The sequence below is a fragment of the Fistularia commersonii genome, chromosome 1, assembly GCF_037954325.1.
Source record: "Fistularia commersonii isolate RoL2024-O1a breed Wild chromosome 1, RoL_Fcom_v1.0, whole genome shotgun sequence".
NCBI lineage: Eukaryota > Metazoa > Chordata > Actinopteri > Syngnathiformes > Fistulariidae > Fistularia > Fistularia commersonii.
In genome coordinates, this window is record NC_141284.1 from 24,135,758 (window position 1) to 24,157,320 (window position 21,563).

At 44.2% G+C, this 21,563-nt stretch overlaps 1 protein-coding gene across 1 annotated transcript in view; it reads left to right on the forward strand.

The window, feature by feature from the left end:
- Window positions 1-18,636, forward strand: part of LOC147237909 (SLIT and NTRK-like protein 3) — a 21,013-nt gene extending 2,377 nt beyond the window's left edge. Inside the window, exons 2-7 of the mRNA XM_086155991.1 lie at window positions 1,253-1,533; window positions 1,722-1,973; window positions 2,208-2,323; window positions 2,563-3,501; window positions 4,728-4,947; window positions 16,108-18,636. Coding sequence (XP_086012117.1) covers window positions 1,318-1,533; window positions 1,722-1,973; window positions 2,208-2,323; window positions 2,563-3,501; window positions 4,728-4,947; window positions 16,108-17,208 — 2,844 coding nt within the window. The 5' untranslated portion in view covers window positions 1,253-1,317 and the 3' untranslated portion in view covers window positions 17,209-18,636. The remainder of the gene's footprint in view (window positions 1-1,252; window positions 1,534-1,721; window positions 1,974-2,207; window positions 2,324-2,562; window positions 3,502-4,727; window positions 4,948-16,107) is intronic.
- The last annotated feature ends 2,927 nt before the right edge of the window (window positions 18,637-21,563 follow it).

Here is a 21,563-nt window from a genome sequence, read left to right on the forward strand (position 1 = left end):
CCCATCATAATCATCTCTGTGATTGCTCTTCCTCTCCCGGGCGGTGATATTTTCACTGCTGCCTCCTTGTCTAACTCGCTGATGCTAGATTATTGCTGTATGATTACAGCTACCATACCATCATGATCATTATTGCATTTCGCATTGCAATGTTCAACACTGTATGAGCAGATCGAGATGCTTTATCCAATTTAGATCCTATTAAGACTCGAGAGGAGATACCCCCACGCAAGACTCGGCTCTTTGCTTTTGTTTTTCTTTCCAGGAGGATTGCAACTCTTTGAATGAATACCTTTCACGTTCGGTCGCTATTTCCGTGTCATCCCCGTTGTTGCCATCCTACCCATTATCGTCGCCGTGCGTATTCATGCCTGTGACTGTACAGCCTTCACATCAGCTCCTTTTACAAAATTGAAGAGTTTTGATTTGCGGGGGCGCCGTCATTCCACTGCGATTATCACAATAAGCAGTGTGACAGAAGTTGATAACCTAACACGCTCAGCAGATTGATAACATTGGATATTTTGTGCTTCATCTTTTTGCTTTCAGATTGCTATTCATCGCATTAAATGGAGCAGTTCATTAGACGCGAGCATTATGAATCTGATTTGCATTTGCACATATTCATATCGCATACATTAAAACAACACATGCGTGACATTTCCGCTTCACCGGGCATTTGAGAATACAAATGAATATATTCATCACAAGTTGTTGTTTTTTTTCGATTACTTGTTGAGAATGCATTTTGAAAATTTGAAAATTTAATTTGCAGGTGATCTAGACCGTATTGTGTTTGCCCCGTTTCGCATTTACGGTGTCAGTATATGATTTCATTTTTTTCCCCAAAGTGAGGCAGTAACGTAGGGGAGGTGGCTCAGCGTACTGTTTTTAATTCAATATTTTCCCATGGTTGCAAACCAGGTACAACCCAATCTCTGTCTTGCCGAGTATGTGTTATATGTGTTTGCACCCTCTTGCTCTTATCACTGCATTTCATGGCCGCAAGTTACCCTATATGCCATTATTCCGCTTTAATACAATTTGTCCCCCATGGCGCTCCATTTAACTTTTATTTTCCTTCTACTTTAATATGCTTGTGATGCAGCATCAATGTGATTCATCGTGAAATGTTTTTTTTGTGGTGCCACCCTGGAATTTCACCCTCTTTTCTCAACGCTCGCATATATCTATCTGTGTTTGTGTGTCCTCCTGGCACGTGTGTCCGGATGTGCCACGCATCCCCGTGCAGTGCGGTGAAGGGCCGATGCAGGGCTATAGCCCCAGGCTGCTGAGCTGAGAGGGAGAAGCGGGAGGATGCAGTTGGTCACTCTGGCAGTGGCCCTGGGGTGCGTGTGTCTGTCCCAGGCATCGCAATCCCCCACCCCTACACCGACCTCCACACACACCCCTCTCGTGGACAACTCCGAGGAGGAAGTAGACGAGCCGTGCTTCGAGCCATGCACGTGCGAGGTCAAAGAAAGCGTGCTGCACGTGTACTGTGAAGGGCGAGGATTCACGAATGTCAGCCAGGTATCGTCCCCGTCAATTTACGCGGGACTGCGCTGCACTTAATTGGACGGCTCGGGCTGCCTCATGAACATCATGTGTCTTCAAGTCTTAATATCCTGTCTCCAATGTAGCTTATGGCTGTTTTTTTTTTACTTTTAAAAACGTGTAATTAATAAGATAACTAATCAGAACTCTAATTAATCATTCAGGTGTCACAGTCATGGATCCGCCCTTTCAAACTCAACCTTCAGAGAAACTCTCTGAGGCGTCTCTATAGCAACGGATTTCAGCACCTTGGCAACGCAGTGTCGATAAACCTTGGCAACAATGCACTCCAGGACATCCGAGTGAGAGCTTTCCACGGACTGGCCAAACTGAGACGGCTGTACCTCCACGAGAACAAGCTGGAGGTCTTCAGGAATGATACCTTTGCGGGCTTAGAGGCCCTGGAGTACCTCCAGGTACGTTTAATCCTGGTTGATTATCCATGATTGACAGGATTACCTGCAGATTTGCCAATGATTAGAGTCGATAGAAGTGACAGATACAGTCAGCGGCTAGCATGTCAGTGAAGGAATCGTCTGAAGACCTCCGTGTACTTTCAGATTTAATTTAGCAGCTTTCCTGCTGCGATAAGTCAATTTCTCACTCGCGCTAATTGTATGTTCATCACATTTTCTCTTTCTCACCTGCAGGCTGACTACAACGTGATCAAAAGAATTGACAGCGGTGCTCTGAGGTTCCTCTACAAGCTTCGGGTTCTCATCCTAAATGACAATCTGATCCCCGTCTTGCCTGCTCATCTGTTCAGGTTAGTTTCTGAGTGATGTATTTAACAGCTTTACGATTTGAAAAAAAAAAATATATATATATATAAATATATATATATATATATGTATAATGCAGATCTATGCGTGTGCCTGTATGTCTTTCAATGGGATGAAAAGCAGATCCCTTTGCAGGGAGATGTATGAAGTTATTTTCATTCAGCATCACGCTGTTGTTTCATTTAATGGAGCTAACTGTCCAGCTTCTCTTCCTCTACTGCAGATCTGTGTCTCTGACTCATCTAGACCTGCGGGGAAACCGTCTGAAGAGTCTGGCATATGCTGGAACCCTGGAGTATGTTGGTCGTTCCCTGATGGAGATTCAGCTGGAGGAGAATCCTTGGAACTGTGGCTGCGAGGCAGTGCAGCTCCAGCAGTGGCTGGGCCAGATCCCATACACCGCTGTAGTCGGCGACGTTACTTGTGAATATCCCTTCCATCTTCATGGGAAAGACCTGAGGGAAATCCCTCGCAAGGAACTGTGCGCCGATCTCCCAGATAAGGAGTTGCAAGCGGAGGGTGGCGCGCCATCGGGCGGGACCCAGCCGCAGCATCTGCCCCCGAACTCGAAACCCAACTCTCACCCCGGTCGAGTCAGGCCAACTAAACCCTCGTCCATGGTGCATGGCTCCCGCCAGAATACCTACACCTCCTCCACTTCATCCTCCTCTTCCTCCGCAGAGCGTAAGGACAGGGAGAGACAAGGCCCGAGGCCAACCAAAAGGCCTCGAGAGAGGCTGTCCAGAACATCTCCGACGCCTCGGAGTCTGATGCCCAACCAGAATCCCCCGGTGGCCGGCTACCAGACACGACCTCCGATTCCCATTATCTGTCCTCTGGGTTGCACCTGCAACCTGCACATCACCGACCTGGACTTGACAGTTAACTGCAAGAATAATGGCTTCTTCAACGTGTCCCAGCTCACACCTCGCCCTCTCAATGGTCGCAAGCTCTACCTGAGTGGAAATTTAATCCAGAGGATCTACCGCACAGACTTCTGGAATTTCTCCAGCCTCGACCTTCTTCACCTGGGCAGCAACAATATCTCGTATCTCCAGGACGGCGCCTTCTCCAGCCTGACAAGCTTGAAGACGCTCTACTTGAACGGAAACAACCTGGAGAGGCTCAGCCCCGCTATGTTCCTCGGGCTTCAGAATCTAAGGTATACAATTAGCATTTTGGATGACTGTCAGCTTTCACAGTGCACTGCTTTCACCACACGTCAGGCTAATAGGATAAACTGGAGCCATGCATCATTTTAGCTGTTTAGACATTTTTGTTTAAAAGAAAGTGGAAATGGATGTCGGTGCAAGTTTTTGCAATTGGCAGCGGCGAGATTGAAAGGAAAGGTTGTTGTTCTCTTCCAGGGACGTCATGCGAGGTGTTGATAAGGAGCTTTGGCGTGTGGATTTTCTTTTGGGAATAGACTTATTATTTAAAAAAAAAAAAAAGTTGTCAAAACTATACACATGTATCATTGTCAGATTAAGCTTAAAAAGATAATTCCCCTCCAAATGAGGTACACAGACTTCAGCAGATATCTACAGTAATGCTGTTTATCCAGTGAATTAAACATTAGTGTGTTTAATTAAAGTAGTAGGTTGGCTGTCATGCTTTGTTACCAAGAGAATGAGAGAGTGTGTGTCATAAAAGTAAGGTGACATGATCTGACATGTCACCATTGTACATTTGTTCTAATTCTCAGGTTTGTTGTTTTCAGACAGGATACAAAAAAAAACAATCCTGAGGTTCGACTATCAATCAATGACACTCTTTCTTGTCCTTTTTCTAATGCTTTCTTATTAACCTCTTGTTGCCTTTGTTAGCGACTCAGGGCCGAGTGAGGCCTGATTAATTCAAACCAGTCCTTATTTCAGTGAAGGAAAGATATTGGTGGTCTGTCATGCGAGGAAAAGTCTCAATCAGCCCACGATTAATCTCTTCTCTAAGTTCACACTGATTACTGTTATTGAATAAGCCTGAAAAAGTCAAAGCTTCTTAAATTTAACATAATGATCGGCCATGCTTAGGCAAGGGTTCGCAGTCATCCCAGTAAAATTGCACAATATCATTTGATAGAGATCGACCAATTTGCTGCGCGTCAGATTGAATTCCATTCTTTGAGACTTATTTTCATACATATAATGTTTTCATTATATTTCTGAGACTCAGTGGGCATTCAAGTGGGCATATTTGGCCGACCTACTATCAATATTATCCATAACAATGCATTTTATACAGAAGCGTGAAGAAAGAGACAAGGGAAGACAGGCTTTATGGCTTTTTTCATTGCCATTTCACTTTGCCAATCTTTGCAAATAGATCGCACTAAATACTGAGTGGAAGTGACACTTTCTTCAGCGTAACTGAGCCATTTCTCTGCTTTAGGTACCTTTACTTTGAGTACAATGAGATCCGGGAGATAGAGCGCGGGACCTTTGACACCATGCCATCGCTTGAGCTGCTGTTCCTCAATGCCAACTTACTGCGAAGTCTTCCTCTCGGGGTGTTTTCTGGAGTTAAGCTGGTTCGCCTGAATCTCAGAGACAATCACCTTCTGCATCTTCCTATGGAGGGCGCTCTGGAGCACCTCACTGGCCTCGTACAGGTAGGTTAAAACCGAGGACTGATTCCACCGAATGTTTGTGACGGTGCCATTGTGGGAGGCTGATCAAATAGAAATAGCCTGGAGCCCACAGCACGGTGGGGCAATAGTGGGCCGCTGGCCCAACAAGCACTGGCAGCGCCTGGGAAAATGGACCCGGCAGAAAATGTGAAATCAGCAGTGTCATGTTGTAACATTAAGAGATTTAAAAACAAACACAAAAGGCAAAGGCTCTCTATCTCCCACTGATTTTACATCAAAACTATTCAATCAGATAGAAATTGTCGGATCGCAAAAGTAATGCAGATGCGACTTTTACGTCGAGGAAAACTGTCCACAGTCCAACTGGCTGCCTCACGCATGACATGCAGTTTCTCAGTGGTTCCTCAGTCGCTCAGATTGTTGCGCTCTACGGCAGCTAAAAGAACAGAAGAGCCCCAGTCAACCCGCCCCGCCTGGTAGGCTTGCGGTTGAACTTGACTTCCTCTCCTCTGCCTGGACATTTACTGAGAGTCCGTTTGTTTCTCCACATGCACCTCTGTCCATGACTGAGCAAGCCAGTGAGTCAGTGAGTGAGTGAGTGTCCTGACATTAGCATTTTCGGACACAAGCTTAGCCCGCTCTGAACACCGTGGGAAAAAAATACAATCTGGAAAATGAGTCAGAATTCTGGCAAGAGGTTTTTTTTGTCGTTGTTGTTGTTATTTTTTTTTTTTACTACATTGAGGCCAATAAATGTACATTTTGTTGACGGACAGTTGCTCTTAAAAAAAATTACTTGAACGATCATCCCTGTTGATTTGATCTTAAAAAGAAAATTAAATCAACATAGTCATAATGTTTACAGTGGGTGCATTTATTTTAACTGACAGACAAAGCAATTCGAAAAAAATAAGAAAGTGACATTTAATATATTACGGCAGCTTGACGATGTAAACAAAAAGAGCTAAAATCTTAGATTGAGTCATTCTCACGTTTGAAACTTTTGGCAGCCCCTGGTGTCAAGGTCTCTGGCACTGTGAGATGGACCGAATCCAGGTTGATCCAAGTGCAAAACTTAGACGCCAGACTGAATTTTGGCATACTGATCTATATATTTCTACTATCTAAAAATACAAAACGCAATCTCTGGAACAGGATATCGCAGGAAAAGCCAACATTAAGCGAGCCAGCCAGGCTTAACTGAGCAGGCACAGTCGGCATAACAGAGTTGACAATCAACAAGACCGAATGGCAAAATGAAGAACAGGTGGTGAGACTTGAAGAAAGACACGGATGGATTAATCCTGGAAATTGCAAGGTCGTCAGGCTGATGGGTGACGCCATGAAACGTGATGACATGAAGGAGAACAATAACAACACCCGGTCAGGGTACAGATTTCCGATATGATGACAACCAATATATGAGCAAGGTTGATGGACGGTGTCTGGAGGTGGACAGCAAGGAAGCTAGATAGAGGCAACACTCACCGCATGTTGATGGCTAAGAGTTTTGGACCCAGTCTGGAGGATGACGTCCTCTGATGGATGAGCCAAAGCGGCGAAGCAGGTGGGGCTGGAGGGGGATTTCACCGACACCGGAGCTGGTCTGAAGGTTAACGTTGGTTTTGGCGATGAAAAGTTGATTAGAAATTGGCACTGACACTGGAGGTTTTGTTCTGATTTTTGGCTACTTGAGATATTTTGATTGCAATATGAGTCGATGGCAGTTGGAGATCGGAGCAGGGGAAATACCAGGAGCTGTGTGGATAAACGGAAGAGCATAGGGCTGAGGAAGAGCAAGGTGCACTGATGCAGTAAGGGAATTCAGAGGCTGCCTCGAGGGTTGAGAGAATGGAGAATGGAATGACAACACATTGGACCCAAGAGACTGGTACTTTTATAGCACTGGCTGTGGAGACTGCTGCAGAACTGGATCAGGGGACTGTTGCAGTAGAGGAGGCATTGCAGGCAAGGACTGCAGCACTGGAGACTGAGATGGACGAAGTGCTGACTTTGGAGATTGAAACTGCTCTCGCACAGGCACCGGAGGCCGGACCACATATCACATGAAGCTAGCACGTGATGCCAGGCTGGTTATATGAGGGCGGGGGTTTTCCTGATCTCCAACCATTTTAAGAATCAATGACTTTCAATTAATAATTCAAGAAAATCAATAAAACCCTTCAACCTCTCTACGATTGTGATTCCTTGGCAGCTTGTAGGGAAATGATAGGATAGCGTATGTCATGTTCTCGGGTTCATCAAAAAAAGCCCGCAGGGAGTGTCGATCCACGGCCGGTCAGATCCTGATCCACACCCGCACATATTTTGACAGCACCATAAAAAGAAGACTGGGTTTTGGAAATGAGATTTTTTTGAGAAAAAAAATGAAAAGATAAAAATATGTGGCAAAATCAGGCTACCCCCCACAAAAAAAACAACCTCGACAGACACGATCTGAGGAGAACTGAAACTAATCATAAAACATACTCACGATGAAGGATGGTGTTGCGGACGTGAAGTGCAAGAGCCCGATAGGTTGGGGAATCTATCGATCGCCATCCGTATCCTTGTATCAGATCTTTGGATCTCAAATATCACCAGTGGCAGAGGAGATAATTCAGCCCTATTATAAGATAATCATTTTAGAATACAGCTTTTTGTTACCTAAAACACTCATGAGGGGCTCATTTATCAAGGTTCAACCTATTGAAAATTAGCTCTGACATTTTTGGTGACATAAAGTCCCGCCGGCTGGAGAGCTGATACGCCTCACCGGGTAACCGGGAGGTCAATGCTCCTGGTACCCAAACCAAGAACGTACTAGTAATTAACTTAGCAAGTCCTTGTGAAAATTGCCACTGGGGCTCTGATTTTTCTGTTGTGCTTAGACATGGAGTATTATTTGTTTTGGATATCTCTTCACTCACAGTCTAAAATCTATTACTTTTTTTCCATGACAAATTAACTTGCCAAAGGGTAAAGTTAAGATTAATAACTTTGTATTTTAAATTCACTTTTTTTTTCAAACTTCGGAGAGTGCTGTCTTTCAATTTTCTGACTTAATGCTTTGTTTGCCTTTGCTTTCCATTTACCTTTTTCTTTTCATCTGCTTAATATAATGGCTGTAATTGCCCATTAGGAACTGCCTGGAACGGGCAGTTCCAGGGAGAAACAAAGAGCTTGGAATATTCAAATTCAGGTCTATATCTAGTATTTATTTATATGCATTTTTTTTTTTTTTTTAAATGAAAGTGAACGAAAGCTAAGGAGACGATCTGAGTTGGTGATCATGAAGTACAGTGCTATTCCACTGGGAGAATAACCATATCCACCCGTCCTTGGGAGTCTGTACTCCCCTGTCAGAATTATGAAAGCCCAAGTATCACATTAGCAAGTCTAACACTGTCCTGAGAAATCCTCAATGAGGAGAGAGCAGGTGTGTGCGTGCGTGCTTGCGTGCATGAGTGTGTATGTGTGTGTATGCATGTATGTGTGTGTGTGTGTGTGTATGTAAGGGAGGCTACAGGAAAACAGGAAAGACACACAGCCGAAGAACCCAAAATACACAAGAAATAATGAAAACACATAGTCCAAACAGAAAATAATCCAAGTCACGACAGTTCTAACCGGCGCAGCTGCAGTTCTCCCCATTGTCGTCGTCGTCTGTTGTTTTGAGAGCTGTGCTGTGGCTTGGGGGACTATGTTTGCGCCTCAGGTATTCTAATTGGAAAATTGCAATTGACTGGATTTGCATAAGTGGCCTTAATAAATCAGGAGCTAAACTGGTGAAAGCTGAGCTCCTGAAGCTTTTGACCGTGGTTCTAATGATCAGACTATGAAGGTACTTTGGTACGGAATCCGCAAAAGTGCAAAGCCTCGTCTCGCCGTTAACTGCAGCATTATGTGACCACTTGCTGTATGCAAAGTACGAGACGTTACAAACCTGCAGTATTTCCACTTTTTTTTTCTTTGTTCCATCCTTCCTCTCACTTCAGCACATTTAGTTTACCAGGCTTTCCTTAGACAGCCGAGAGTAAAACGAGGTAAGGTGGGTGTGGATTAGCCTGAATGTCATTGTGAATTTTCATTTCGCTTTGCTCCATGAAAATTCCTGATTCCAAGCAATGTGAGTGAGGCTGGCAGTTCAGAGGCTGTTTCTAAATGTTTGCTCAGGGGAAGGACGGCAGTGTTTTTTTTTTTTTAATGCTACCAGAACCATGCAGAACTGTGTTATGTTTTTTTTTTTGTGCTGCGACATGCCTCTAAAGCATTAAAGCATTTACCAAATGGAAACACCCTGTGGGCCACATTCATAAAGGCTAGTGATGTCTCTACTGTAGTCCTCAAAATCTGCGGAACTGTAATTGAATTCTTTTATTTATTACTTTGACTAAGCCAAATTAGCACCGTCCGTGGAGTGCAGAAAATAATGAGACAAAGATATCACCTGTTGACTTACTGCTGGCCCGTTTGAAGCTGAGGAAGCAGGAATTCCGAGCGCTGGCATGTCTTGTTGGAGCCAGAATCTGCATAGTGAAACGAAATAGTAACGCAAATGGAAACCGGGGTGAAGCTCACAAATGCCGTTAAAAGCTTTTGTGAGCTTAGGACGGACACAGTGCAATAGTGCCTTTAGCGCCGAATTCGTGTTGCCATTAAGAAGGGGGTCATTCTTATACGGGCTTAGATGCACTGATGCAATATTTATGTAAAATACTTGCCCGATTACACTGTTTTTTAAAAGTAATCATTGATGAAACACAGGATCTAAATTTCCGTGTGCTTAAAGTGTCTATAATTTCTTAATAGCACCATAAGTATTAATGAATGTTCTCTTCACAACCAACAGAAAAGGAAATAAAAAAAAAGGAGTCGAGTTAGGCAATTCAGCGTTTGAGTGGTTGCCAGAAATAATTACAGTTCAGGTTGTCTTTCTCAGGCTACGCTATGGAAATGTGTGGTCGGGGAGCACTCGTTCATAATTACTAACTGCAATGAAGAAAAAGCTACCCACATCTCACCTTGCATGCTGTCAGATGCAATTACACACACAAGGGTAAGACGGAGGAAAAACCGTGCCGTATTGAGGTCGGTGGCAGTTTTGACACAAAATCATTGCATTTCATACCTGACATCGCCCCATATTCAGTTTGAACACATATCTATATTTCATTAGTCTGTTTTTATGATAGAACACATAGATTATGGATGACTATTCAACTTTTTGTTGTCAGAACAGCAGGTTTACCACCAGAGAACCCTTAAATAGGACATATTGCATTTTTCAACCTGGCTATGAATCAAATCGCTGCACTTATCGGGACTGTCTATGTCCTGGTAATTCACTGCAAATGTAGTGGAGATTTATGAAACGCGACAGAGATGTACTACAGTTCACATCGGGGCAGAAATGCTCGCAAAAATAACGTTTAAACCGTCAGCGACTGAATTTTTTCCAAGCCATTTAGGGGCACAGAAGCAGATTGTCGATGCAGCTCTGAGACTATCGCCTTGTGGTTTGGATCGAATTGTCTCGATTTGGTTTTCGGCATAAATATACTATAAAAAACGTGCATCATCATGCTGCTGCATATCTGTTTCTATGTAAACAGTTTGGATTTCAGCTCTGCGTTGGTCTCCAACCTCACAGGGACATAAGGCTCCTTAGCCGCTTCATGCTCCACTCCAATAATCACTAACTTTGTCTCCCATTAGGTGCAGAGCAGGTGGGTTTTTAGAGATTTTCTACCGCCTGCAGCAACTGAAAACTATTTTACGAGAGCACAGAGAGTGAACCGCAGCTCTTTAATCAAAACAATGTGCTAAATGTTACTCGGAAGACGTGGAGCTGCAGGGAACCCACCGAGCAGCTTGTTTTGTTTTAAAAAAAATAAAAAAATTAAAAAAAAAATATATATATATATATATATATATACAAGCAGTCATATGATCAATTTATGTGAAAAAAAAAGACACTTTTATTTCAAACACATCATTTAAATCGCAAGTACACAAAGGGGGAAGATACTCCGAAATGCAAATGTAACTCCACCTGGAAGGGCAACGCAACACCTGGGATCCCGCTGGAGGTACATTTGAATGGTTTGGAATCAAGCGCACTGTTTATTTGTAAAACGTTGCAATAGCAAGAACCTCCTCAGAGTGGTCATAATTATGGGAAGCTATTAAGGCCCAGGCTGAAAAATGTTGCAATATTTTCATTTAATGGCTCTTGGTGTGGCAGTTTTGTGTTTACTGCTGCCCTAACAGCAACGCAAGTCCAATGATGTGAAGCAGAGTTTGGTAATATCGTATTGCTATTTATCTTGAGAACAAGTCGACTTGATTTTTTTCATGGCGGAGAACAATCAGTCTCTCCACCTGCCGATAATAATTCCTGCCTCTGACAATATTTTCATTCTGCTCTATTCTCCGCTTCTGCCCGCTTAACCAAAATACACCTGTGGATTCATTTAAGAAAACAAGCGAGCGTGCAATATCCACAAGAGTCGGGACTTCACTTAAATTTGTCCAACACGAGAGAAAACACAAATCACAACAGCTGTCTGTCATTGACAAAAAAGTACAATATCATGAATACCAATGAAAAGACTGCCAGGCGCCTTTTTCTGAAAAGTTGCGTCGATGTTTTCCACGATTTCAAACACATCTTCTGTAGATTGACCGCAGCCGCATTGAGCGTGTTATTTCAAAATGCCACGACCAGCTCGCCTCATTTTTCAGCACCCTCATTTCTAAATATTTACTGAGGCGCACAACCACTCATGTTAACTTATCATTATGTGTACATAATACATTATAGTGTCATTAACACGGCATTTTCAACCATAGTTTTCTTGTTTGAAGTTTTAATTTCCGTTCAAAATACTGTGGGAAAGGGGAACTGTCTAACTGCTATTGAAGTGTTAGGCCATTAAAAAAAAATGTTATCGGTATTTTGTTTCAAAATGCCATTATAAAGGTGTCTGTTTGATTTGCGAGTGATCTGATTGAGTCTTTAGTTTTAAGTATCTAATCAGGCCCAGCAGTAAAAGCATCTTAAAATAAAAAAAAAAAGGAAATGAAAATGAAGCTGTTGTCATTTATTTAATGATGACAGCTGCAACCTTTCTGTATAACGTGAATCGGAGTGTAAACACTTCGTTGCAGTACGAGAGATGCCGCTGATGTTATCTCGCCGATGAGCCCTAATCCATGAAATAATGGGCGCAAAAAGATCAAAACGTCCTGTTTGGATGTGCATTTCTTTCTTCCTCCAATCTGAAGCCTCCCTCACCGTCACACACATGCTTCCACAACGGCTGTGGCACACTTTGAACAAAGACATGATATCTAACAACAACGGCATTAAGTCATTGTTTGCTTTGCCTCCGAATAAGAGATCACGGACTCCTTCGGCGGCTTACAATGCTGTACTGATGTTTAGCGCAGAGGCAGAGGTGCCAATTACTCCACTGACAATAGTCTCAATAGAACAGAGAGTCTCGCTGTTTGCTATTACTATATCTTTCTCCACCTACATGAAACACGAAACCGCTGGATTGAACAAGTTCGCGCCCCTTATCTAGAGGGTGGTAGATGTTGCTGTGCAAAAAAAAAAAAAAAAGGGAAATTACTATCTGAAGTTCAAACAAACGAGGCAGGAAACAGAGGTACGGGTATCGTATGAAAGTAAATGACTACGCCTAAGACACACACACAAAAAAATACCTGGATGCTCTCAATAGAACAAGCAAACGTACCGTAACCATGTCAGAGCATCCGGGAACAAACTCCTTCAAAGCATTTCACATACAGAATGCAGCCATGAAGATGGTATTGCGTAATATGCTTATTTTTTTGGGTGGGGTGGGGTAGGGTGGGGGGGGGGGGGGTGCATGTGCCAGATTTGCATGTTCTGCAGATATGGAAGTTATTTTCATTTTCGCTCCGTCTTTCGTTCAAAAGAGAGCGGAACGCATCGGTTGGGGCTCAGTGGCATCACATCAGACGACACGGAAACCCCAAATCTGCTCGTATTTACTATATTGCTGTGAAATAACTTGTTCTGTTACTGACAGCTTGCTCTTCAGTCAAAGCAGCCATTTCTTCCGAAAACAAAAGGTATTCATTTATTCCTCAGTGGACCGGGAAAGTTTCACTGTGATTGGGAAGAGACCCAACCGAAACAGCAGCATTTAAAAGAGACACATGAAGGCGGCGTAGTAATATCTTGCAACATATTTGATTTGAGTGCTTGACTTTAAAACAAAGAGAGATATCGAGTAACTGACTCACGCTGATTGCAGGCATGAAATAATAATGTCATAACGTTATTATCCAAGGGATGTTTTGTGGCATTAGAGGTGAAGCGAATCAATAAACTTCCCACGTTCTATAAAAGTTATACATAACAAACATCTATTTATTCCAAAGAGTCTCCAATGTCTATAAAGAGCGAAGGAAATTAATACACAGGTAAAATGACTAATAAATTAAAAAAATGCCCACCAAATTATTTCCATTAGAATAACTAGATTGGATATACTTTATTGATTCACGGAGGAAATTACTTCCTTCGAGCTGCTGTCAAATAAAGTTGGTAATGAAACAAAGACATTTTTTTCTTTTTTTATATAAACACTGTCCAGAGCAAGACGAATGCCTTTTATCCAATCACGGAAAGTAATTAAGTATTTTCTCGAGCAGTGTGTATTTTACGAGATCATTTCCTGTTGTTCCAACTTTTTACTTGCAACTCATAATAGTTCAATGACACATTAGACTTGCTACCCCGCCATACCATACGCTCCCTACGCTTTTCGGATGAACGTTTTACATGAGAAAATGTATCCGGGCATTTGTTGGCTGCTTATTTATTCCCCATTTTAATTTCAATGGTTGCACAATTTGTTTTAAATGAGTGACAATCAAATATTGAATATACTTATGTACTATTACTATTTCATGCAGCATTATTTCTCCAGTATCGCCGCACTCACTCAAGGAAAGCATCGAGGAGTACTTTTTCCACAACCAGATATATAATACAACATAAACTATAGATACATAATAATATAATTATAGTAATTGTATGATTTACTTATGACAAAATGCATAGAAAAGAGCCCAAATGCCGTAATGAGCGGGGATTTCTTACGTGCTGACAAATGATAAGGGCTGAATCTCAATGTTTGAGAGTGGCCTTGCAGTGATACATTGCTAATCAAAACAAACAAACAAGAACCTTCTTTAAAAATTTGATTTTTTGGCATTAAGAGAATAAGTATCGACAATAACAAGGATTTTGAGTGGGGACTTTCAAACATTGTTTAGTTTGGCACGACAAAGACAAAACCGATGTCAGCCTAAGGAAAAATGATCAAAATACCCGTATTGAGGGTTTACTGGCCTTGAATTGCAGAACACAATACAGTCAGCATAGAAATGGTAAAAAACTAAACTTTTGCTAAACTCAAAATTTGGGAACGACATGTAACCTTCCCTTAGTGTGACTTCAAACCGTCTGTCCAAATAAGCGATTGCAGACAAAAAGGCAGGTTATGTCTGAACACCGCGCAATCGGAAGAAGCCTTCTGTCACACAGGTCTATGCTTTGTATTATAAATACCTGGGTGTGTGAAACTGTTGCGGAATTAATTTGCCAGAAGCCTCAGTGTTCACAAAAAATGATACAATGGTTTCATGCACTCGCACTTTTCCTGCAACAAGCACCTGTCAGGCTCACAGAGGGGTTTATAATTTACCCTGACAACAGTCCCATGATTGACAATTTGACAAAAAATAACACAGTAGGTGACCAGGCGTGTAAATTGTAAATGGTGTTAAACATGTTGGACAGATGCCGGCAAAAGAGAAGTGGAAAGAGCCCTCGGGATGTGCGTGAAAGCAGACGGCACCCTGGGAATAAAACGCTTCAAGAATTCCAGCCTCATGCAAAATTGTAGCTGTGAGTTATGAGGCAAAAAAAACAAGGAGCTGACATTTTCTTCGCGCTGTTTAAAATGTCACCAACCTTGAGTTTGGATGTTCAGCGTTTTCAATCACAGCGAAAATTGAAAGCGCCATTTTTCACCGAAACCTTAATATGGCGAGAGCGTTCGTGTTCAAGCTGCTCACCCTCCAGTCGCAATTATGTCATTATCAAACCCGCACAGAAGCCCAGAGGAGTGAAGGAGCATCCCGTTGTTCCGCTACGTGGCCGGGGAGGTTGCCGCACCACCACGGCAATGCTGAATCATCTCGAAAAGCATCTATCTGTTTCTGCGAGCCAGGGAGATGGCCTAACCAAATTAGCATGACAACACTTGGTGCAAGCGCTTTGGAAGCGTGACAAGGAGAATATCAGCTTTCATTGTCAACGTCATCACGAAACGAAGGGAGGAGATCAGTTCTGCAGACAATACAATGTGATGTGATTCCTTTTGGTGCATAATCAGCTTTCGCCCTTTCACAGTTTGGCAAACTGAATATTTGAGTTTGTTTCTGGGCGGACAATCAATAGGTAGCAGCGAGTAAATAGATTTTCGCAAACACCTATTGGATCTTATCAGAAGTGAGTTTCATCACATCCTGCGCGAACGTGCCGGGGATTTGTGTGAATAACGATTCACGTAAGACCCCGGGCCATTATGGTAAACAACGATATTTCTGTTGTAGCACATGTGTGAAAAGGGATTTAAATAGAATACTGGTGAGCGGTAGAAAATGATTCGGTATCCTCAATTACTGAGACTATATTGTGTTTTTTTTTTTCCTCAGCATTCCTGTAAATAAAAGTGCGTCGGTGTTCTTCTGCAATTACTTACATCATTAAGTGCCGTTCATTCACGGCGTTGGTCATCACGGGGCACAAAATTAACTCTTCTAATGCTCGATCGCTTATTCGACTTACATTTCTGCTCATGAAAGAAAAGGGCTGCAAAACAAACAAACAAAAAAACATCATTTTTCTTGTTGTCATCTTATTAGAGAGCTTGCCACTGGTTTATTCTTCAACACGGGAGACAGCTTCCGTGTCGCGAGTACATTTCACGACGTCAGCGAAATTATATATTTCATGTTTGCCTTTCGCAAAGAGCCTCGTCAATTTTCATTGCATGACAGAGCAGTAATTAGACCCCAATTATACAATGACAACGTTATGTATTTCTCCAGGTGGATCTGCAGCAGAACCCCTGGGAGTGCAACTGCGAGGCGGCGCCACTGAAGCGCTGGCTGGAGGGGCTCAGCGCGGTGGTGGTGGTCGGAGAGGTGGTGTGCCATTCCCCGGAAAAGACCAAGGGCGTGGATCTGCGCTCCCTCTCCATGGAGCTGCTCTGCCCTGAGCTGGAGCCCCAGGAGGACCGAGAGCGGGAGCGGCCGACGGTCACCTCCGCCGTCCCGGACAGAGCCGTGCCGGTTGGCTACCCTAGCTCAGGCCTGGGACCCCTGATCCCTCCGGGGAAGGATTCAATCCCTCTAACGGTGTTGGTGCTTAGCCTGCTGGTGTTGTTTGTCTCGGCATTCTTCGCGGCAGCGGCACTAATCGCCTACACCCTGAGGAGGAGGGACAAGCTGCCGTTCCGTCGCCAGGGAGAGGTAGACTTGGCAGGTATCCAGATGGAGTGCGGAATTTTCACCGAGCAGACACATCACCACCACGGCCTGGCGGAGACACCGCCTCTGCCGCCGCCCGAACACAACCACGTCTACGACACCATCTTGCCCCCGGAGGCCGCCGCAAAAGGTCCCGAACCTGCGTCGGCCCCGCACATATGTAGTAACGCCATCTACAAAGAGGAGGACGCGGTGGTGAAGCAGCGGCCGTTCGCAGCGTCCAAAGAGAGCGAGGGTGGATATTGTTCTTCCGCCGAGAAAGAGAGGGAATGGACTCTACAGGTGACCTCCTCGCCCATCAGCACCGTCACCGGGACCATGGGACAGATCGCCGGGCTGCACGGGAACGGCATCCTCTGTCCCACGGTGATCGACAGCCAGGGCCCCACCCCGAAGGTGGAACTGGTGGACTGTCTGTTCCGACTCCCCACGCCGGAGTTCAGAGACCTGCCGGACAGGTACGCGAGGCCGCCGCCCCGCTATCCCCACCCACAAGACTCCAAACAGGATGCGCGACCGGACCAAACGCTCATCGTCACCACTGCCAGCTCCACGGGAAGCAGCACCAACAGCAGCCAGAGCGAGCAGGGAGAGCAAAGAGCCCGACTGAGGACCACACCGGACTACATGGAGGTGCTGGATCGCTCGTATCAATTCTGACAGTCCACCCTCCTCTTCCCGCTGCCCCTCTTCTCTTGTCTCCTCATCATCTCCCTCTCTGGCGATGAATCATCCAGTAACAATGACTCCTGTACAGAGGTTGGCAGAGCTTTGAGGAGAGCCTGTGGGGGAGTGGGACTACGCTACACACTATGTTTATTCCTGGATAACGAGCTGAGGTCAGTTTTTGTATTTTCCCCACTACTGGCGCATAGGTTGGTATTTGGAAAGGATTAGATGATCCCAGATCTCTGCCTGGAGGATAAACTTCAGCTGCAGCTACTACAGTATTTTTTTTCCCTCCATTACGACTCACAATCGTAAAGCACTGAGGCTACGGGCTCCATTTTTCTACTCGGCGTCACCGTGACAGAGGGACAGCGTGCTGACGGCAGTGGGCGTTAATGTTCATATTATCACTCTCAAAAGACTCGCGTGGAGGTGAAACACACCAGCTCTTCGCGACATCAAACAGAGAGTCTTCAAGCGTGAGAGCGGGAAGGTGTGGAAGGAGCTCGGAAGACGGTTCGGAAGGCGAAAGCAAGAAGGAGCAAGAAATCGACCGAAAACAGCCAAGTGCCTTAGCAATGAACAGCCAGCAGTGTGGTCAATGCTTATTTTTCTATGAATACAGATCTATTTATCTAATCAAAGAGGTTTGACTACCAACGGACGGGACGCTGATGGACGACCAATCAGAGACCGAAAAATTGCATTCCCTGGATGAGCCAAAAATAATAATAATATACCCAGTCATCATTGGAGTTATTTGTATGCAGTCATTTGTTTTCATCCCATCCGGTTAACTTAATTTGCTGACATACACACAATTGAATTTTTACAGGGCTAGATGAGAGACTTATCAAAGAAAAATATTCCGGTTTGACGGGGTGAAAGACAGAGATTATTATTTTGTTTTGGGTTTTTGTCAACTCTGAGACGTAACAAAGGAAGGCCGACACAGAAGGACATTGTTGCAATGGATGCATTTTGGATATCTTAATCACCCAGACTTAATGAGGCCACAAGGACCTCCGCTCCATGTTTTCTTTGATCCGACAAAGGCACCGAGGTTGTTGTATTGATTTTTAAATATATCTCAGAGGAAAATTGAATGGCAAAAAAAAGAAAAAAAAAATATGGACAAACAGGACGAGAAGGCAATTTTTTTGTCAAAAAAAGAAAAAAAAAACACAGACTCTTGTATCAACTATCAATTACTATCTTTTATGGAGGTACCTTTTTATGCTTTCATCTCCTACCAATAGTAGAGGCAGTTGTGAATATATTTATTCTTAGTTTTTGCGTGTTGAAGCTCTTCTGTAAGGGATCATGTTATATTAATGTATAGGATGATTCTGCATCTGGTTCAGCCTTCTTACCGCCGACCCACGAAATACAATAAAGGGTGCTACGTAAAAAAAGAAATAGTGTAATGGCAGCTACTGTGCAACACACACACACACACACACACACACACACACACACACAAGCACAAACACATGCCCTGACCCTATAAGTGCATACTCACTCTTTCTGTCTCCATGGATATAACTGTGCATGAAAGAAACAGCTTCAGGTATAATGAACCTGTAAGCTTGTCTGTGCAGTGTGTTAGAGAGATCAGATGAGAGTTGAGCAAAGCCGGGAGCCAGCAGGGTTCCTCACACTGAGGAATGGAGATAGAAGCTAATCGTGTGAAATCCACCACGTTAATGGTTTAAAATCAATACCTGCTATTTGTGAAATAAGGACATGGACGGCCGGTGGCCCTCGGGCCGAGGTCGCGCATTGCTCCATCGCTCTTTAGCCGTGTTGCTTTATAAATTATTTTCTCTCTCCTCATCCTCTTATCCCCTTTCATCTCTCTGTTTGATTTGCTCTGTTCTGTCTCCCCTCCTTTCTGCAACTTTTCATCCCTCTCCCTCTCATCTTGCCTTTCTAGTTCTTTCTCCTCTCCTCTGTTTCTCCTTCCCCCCTTCGCTCTCATTGCTATGGCTGTCAGCTCAGCCTCGCAGGACAGACACGGAGAGATGCTGTTCTATATGCTGCTCAACACACAGGTAGCTCACACTGAAGAGTGTGTGTACGTGCGCTTTTTTTTTTTTTTTTTCCCCTCCGCTGTGCTCTTTCCATCCTTCGGTGATGAGTGCAGTTCTTCAGACGCCTCCTCACTCACAGTGTTCAGAACTTTGTTGTACAGATAATCCCCTGCGAGTGAACTTGCGCATGTGTGTATGTGCACACACGGGACTATGTGTGTGTGTGTCTGTGCGTGTATTCATGGGCATGCCCTGTGTTTGCTGGTGTATGTTTAAGAAAATGTGTGAACCTAGGTGTTTGTGCAGCTGATGTTTGTGTGGCTGAGGGAAGCGAGCGCGGCGTCACAGTCCAGCCTTAATCCCCTAAGCTGTGTAGTTCACTCATGCCACATCAGCCCCATTGTGTCTGCAGACAAAGAAGCACAGTTAAAACTAAATGCCAGTTAAAGCAACAAACGACTAATTATAGCATCATTCACTCCACTCGTTTCTCCCTCGCTTCTTAACGCTCCCTTCTCACTTCCACTCGTGAACGCAGACTTCCTGACTTTTGTAATATTCGCTGCTCTGGACATGAACCAGGCGTGTGTGTTTTACAATTGTGAATCCCCCTGTATGTGCATGTGTGAGTTTGCCCGTGTGTGGGTGCCGGCGAGCGTGTGTGTGTGCACGCGTATGTGTGTGTGTGTGTGTGTGTGTGTTTGACTATCTGACAGCTTTGCCATGGTTCATGTGTTTGGGTCCTGTCAGAGCTGTCCTGTCACTGTGTGGAAAAAAATCATTCATTTCCCAGAGTCGAGGATGAAAGAGTCTTTAGACTTCAAACGCCTGTGGGCCTCTGTGGCTTAGATTGCCTCTCGCTCTTCCTCAACCGCCTTGTCGTTTTATTCCTTAAAAAAAAAAAAAAAAGAAAAAAAAAAACAGCACGGCTGTGGCACGGGTTAAGCAGCGATGGCCGAGGCATGGCAAGGAGCTGGACAATTAGCCCGATTAAAACACTGTCATTTTGCGTAATAGATTTAGTTCGAGCTGCAATAGGCACACCCTGTGTGTTTGAGTGTGTGTGTGTGTGTGTGTGTGTGTGTGTGTGTGTGTGTGTGTGTGTGTGTGTGTGTGTGTGTGTGTGTGTGTGCGTGTGTGCGCGCAAAGGCATGAAACCATATTCTTCTCTGCATAAACATGCAGGGTATTAAAAATGCACAGTTGGGCATGGTTTGATGTCAGTGAAAAGAGATCTATTTAAAAGTCATGGTGCATAGCTGCAGAAGCTTTGGTGTTTGGGCATGACAAATAGTTGTGGTAGAGCTGGTCATCGCTCACAAACACACTGAACACATTTGTGCGCACACAAACATTTACATTATTGTATTGGCGTGGCTAAACGTGTGCAGAGTTTCTACATGCAAACACAAATGCAAGGGTAAACAAAGTCCATATAAATATGTACACAGACAAAACACATGGTGGCTGCTGCAGCGCCGTGATGTTGTTTGGCTGCTCTGCATTGCAGTAATCGGCTCCCCTGCTCTCACCCACAGACAATCACCGGCTCTCAATGGACAACATCGGCAAGGGAAATACCTACAAAGAGAGTGAGAGATGGAGTAAAGGAGCAAAGGGAGAGGGTGATAGGATGCTGGAAGGGAGAGGATGATGAGAAGGTAGGGAGGGAAGAAGGACTAAAGAGGACACAAGGAGATTTGAGGGAGGAGGAGATGAAAAGAAGGGAGAAAGATCAGTGAGCGGGTGTTTCCAGGCTTAAGGCTGCTGGAGGACTTGTTAATTTGTGTGCGAGGGGAGAGTTACTGTAGGTAGAAAGATGGATCAGTAAAAAGTACTTACTGTACAGCAGATGTGTAATACGGAGATGGATACTGACCCGGCCAATGCCGTCCCATATATTTCTGGCCAGTTTTACTTTGTGTCTACTCTCCCACATGGTCCCTATGCTCAATTATCTACCTGCCAAACAGCCATCGTAGGAAAATGAAGATTGCTGCGCTTTCTAGTGCAACGGGACGGTATTTATTAACAGTGCCGAGCAGCAAAATAGCGTATTATGGGGTGTTCTGGCTAGGTGTTATTGCAGTAAGCTGATGTGTGTCTATTACCATGTCATCCCGCTGTTGCATTAAGCCAGTGTTGAGACACTAAGATGGCAGGGACTGGGCCCAGATGACAATGACAATATTTCACAATCATTTCAAGCCTTGTGAAATAGTTCCCCCGGTTTGAGGTGGATTTATCTTTTCATGTGAACAGAACCGAAATGGACGGAAAAGGATGAGTGGAAAAAGGATACGTAGGAGTGCT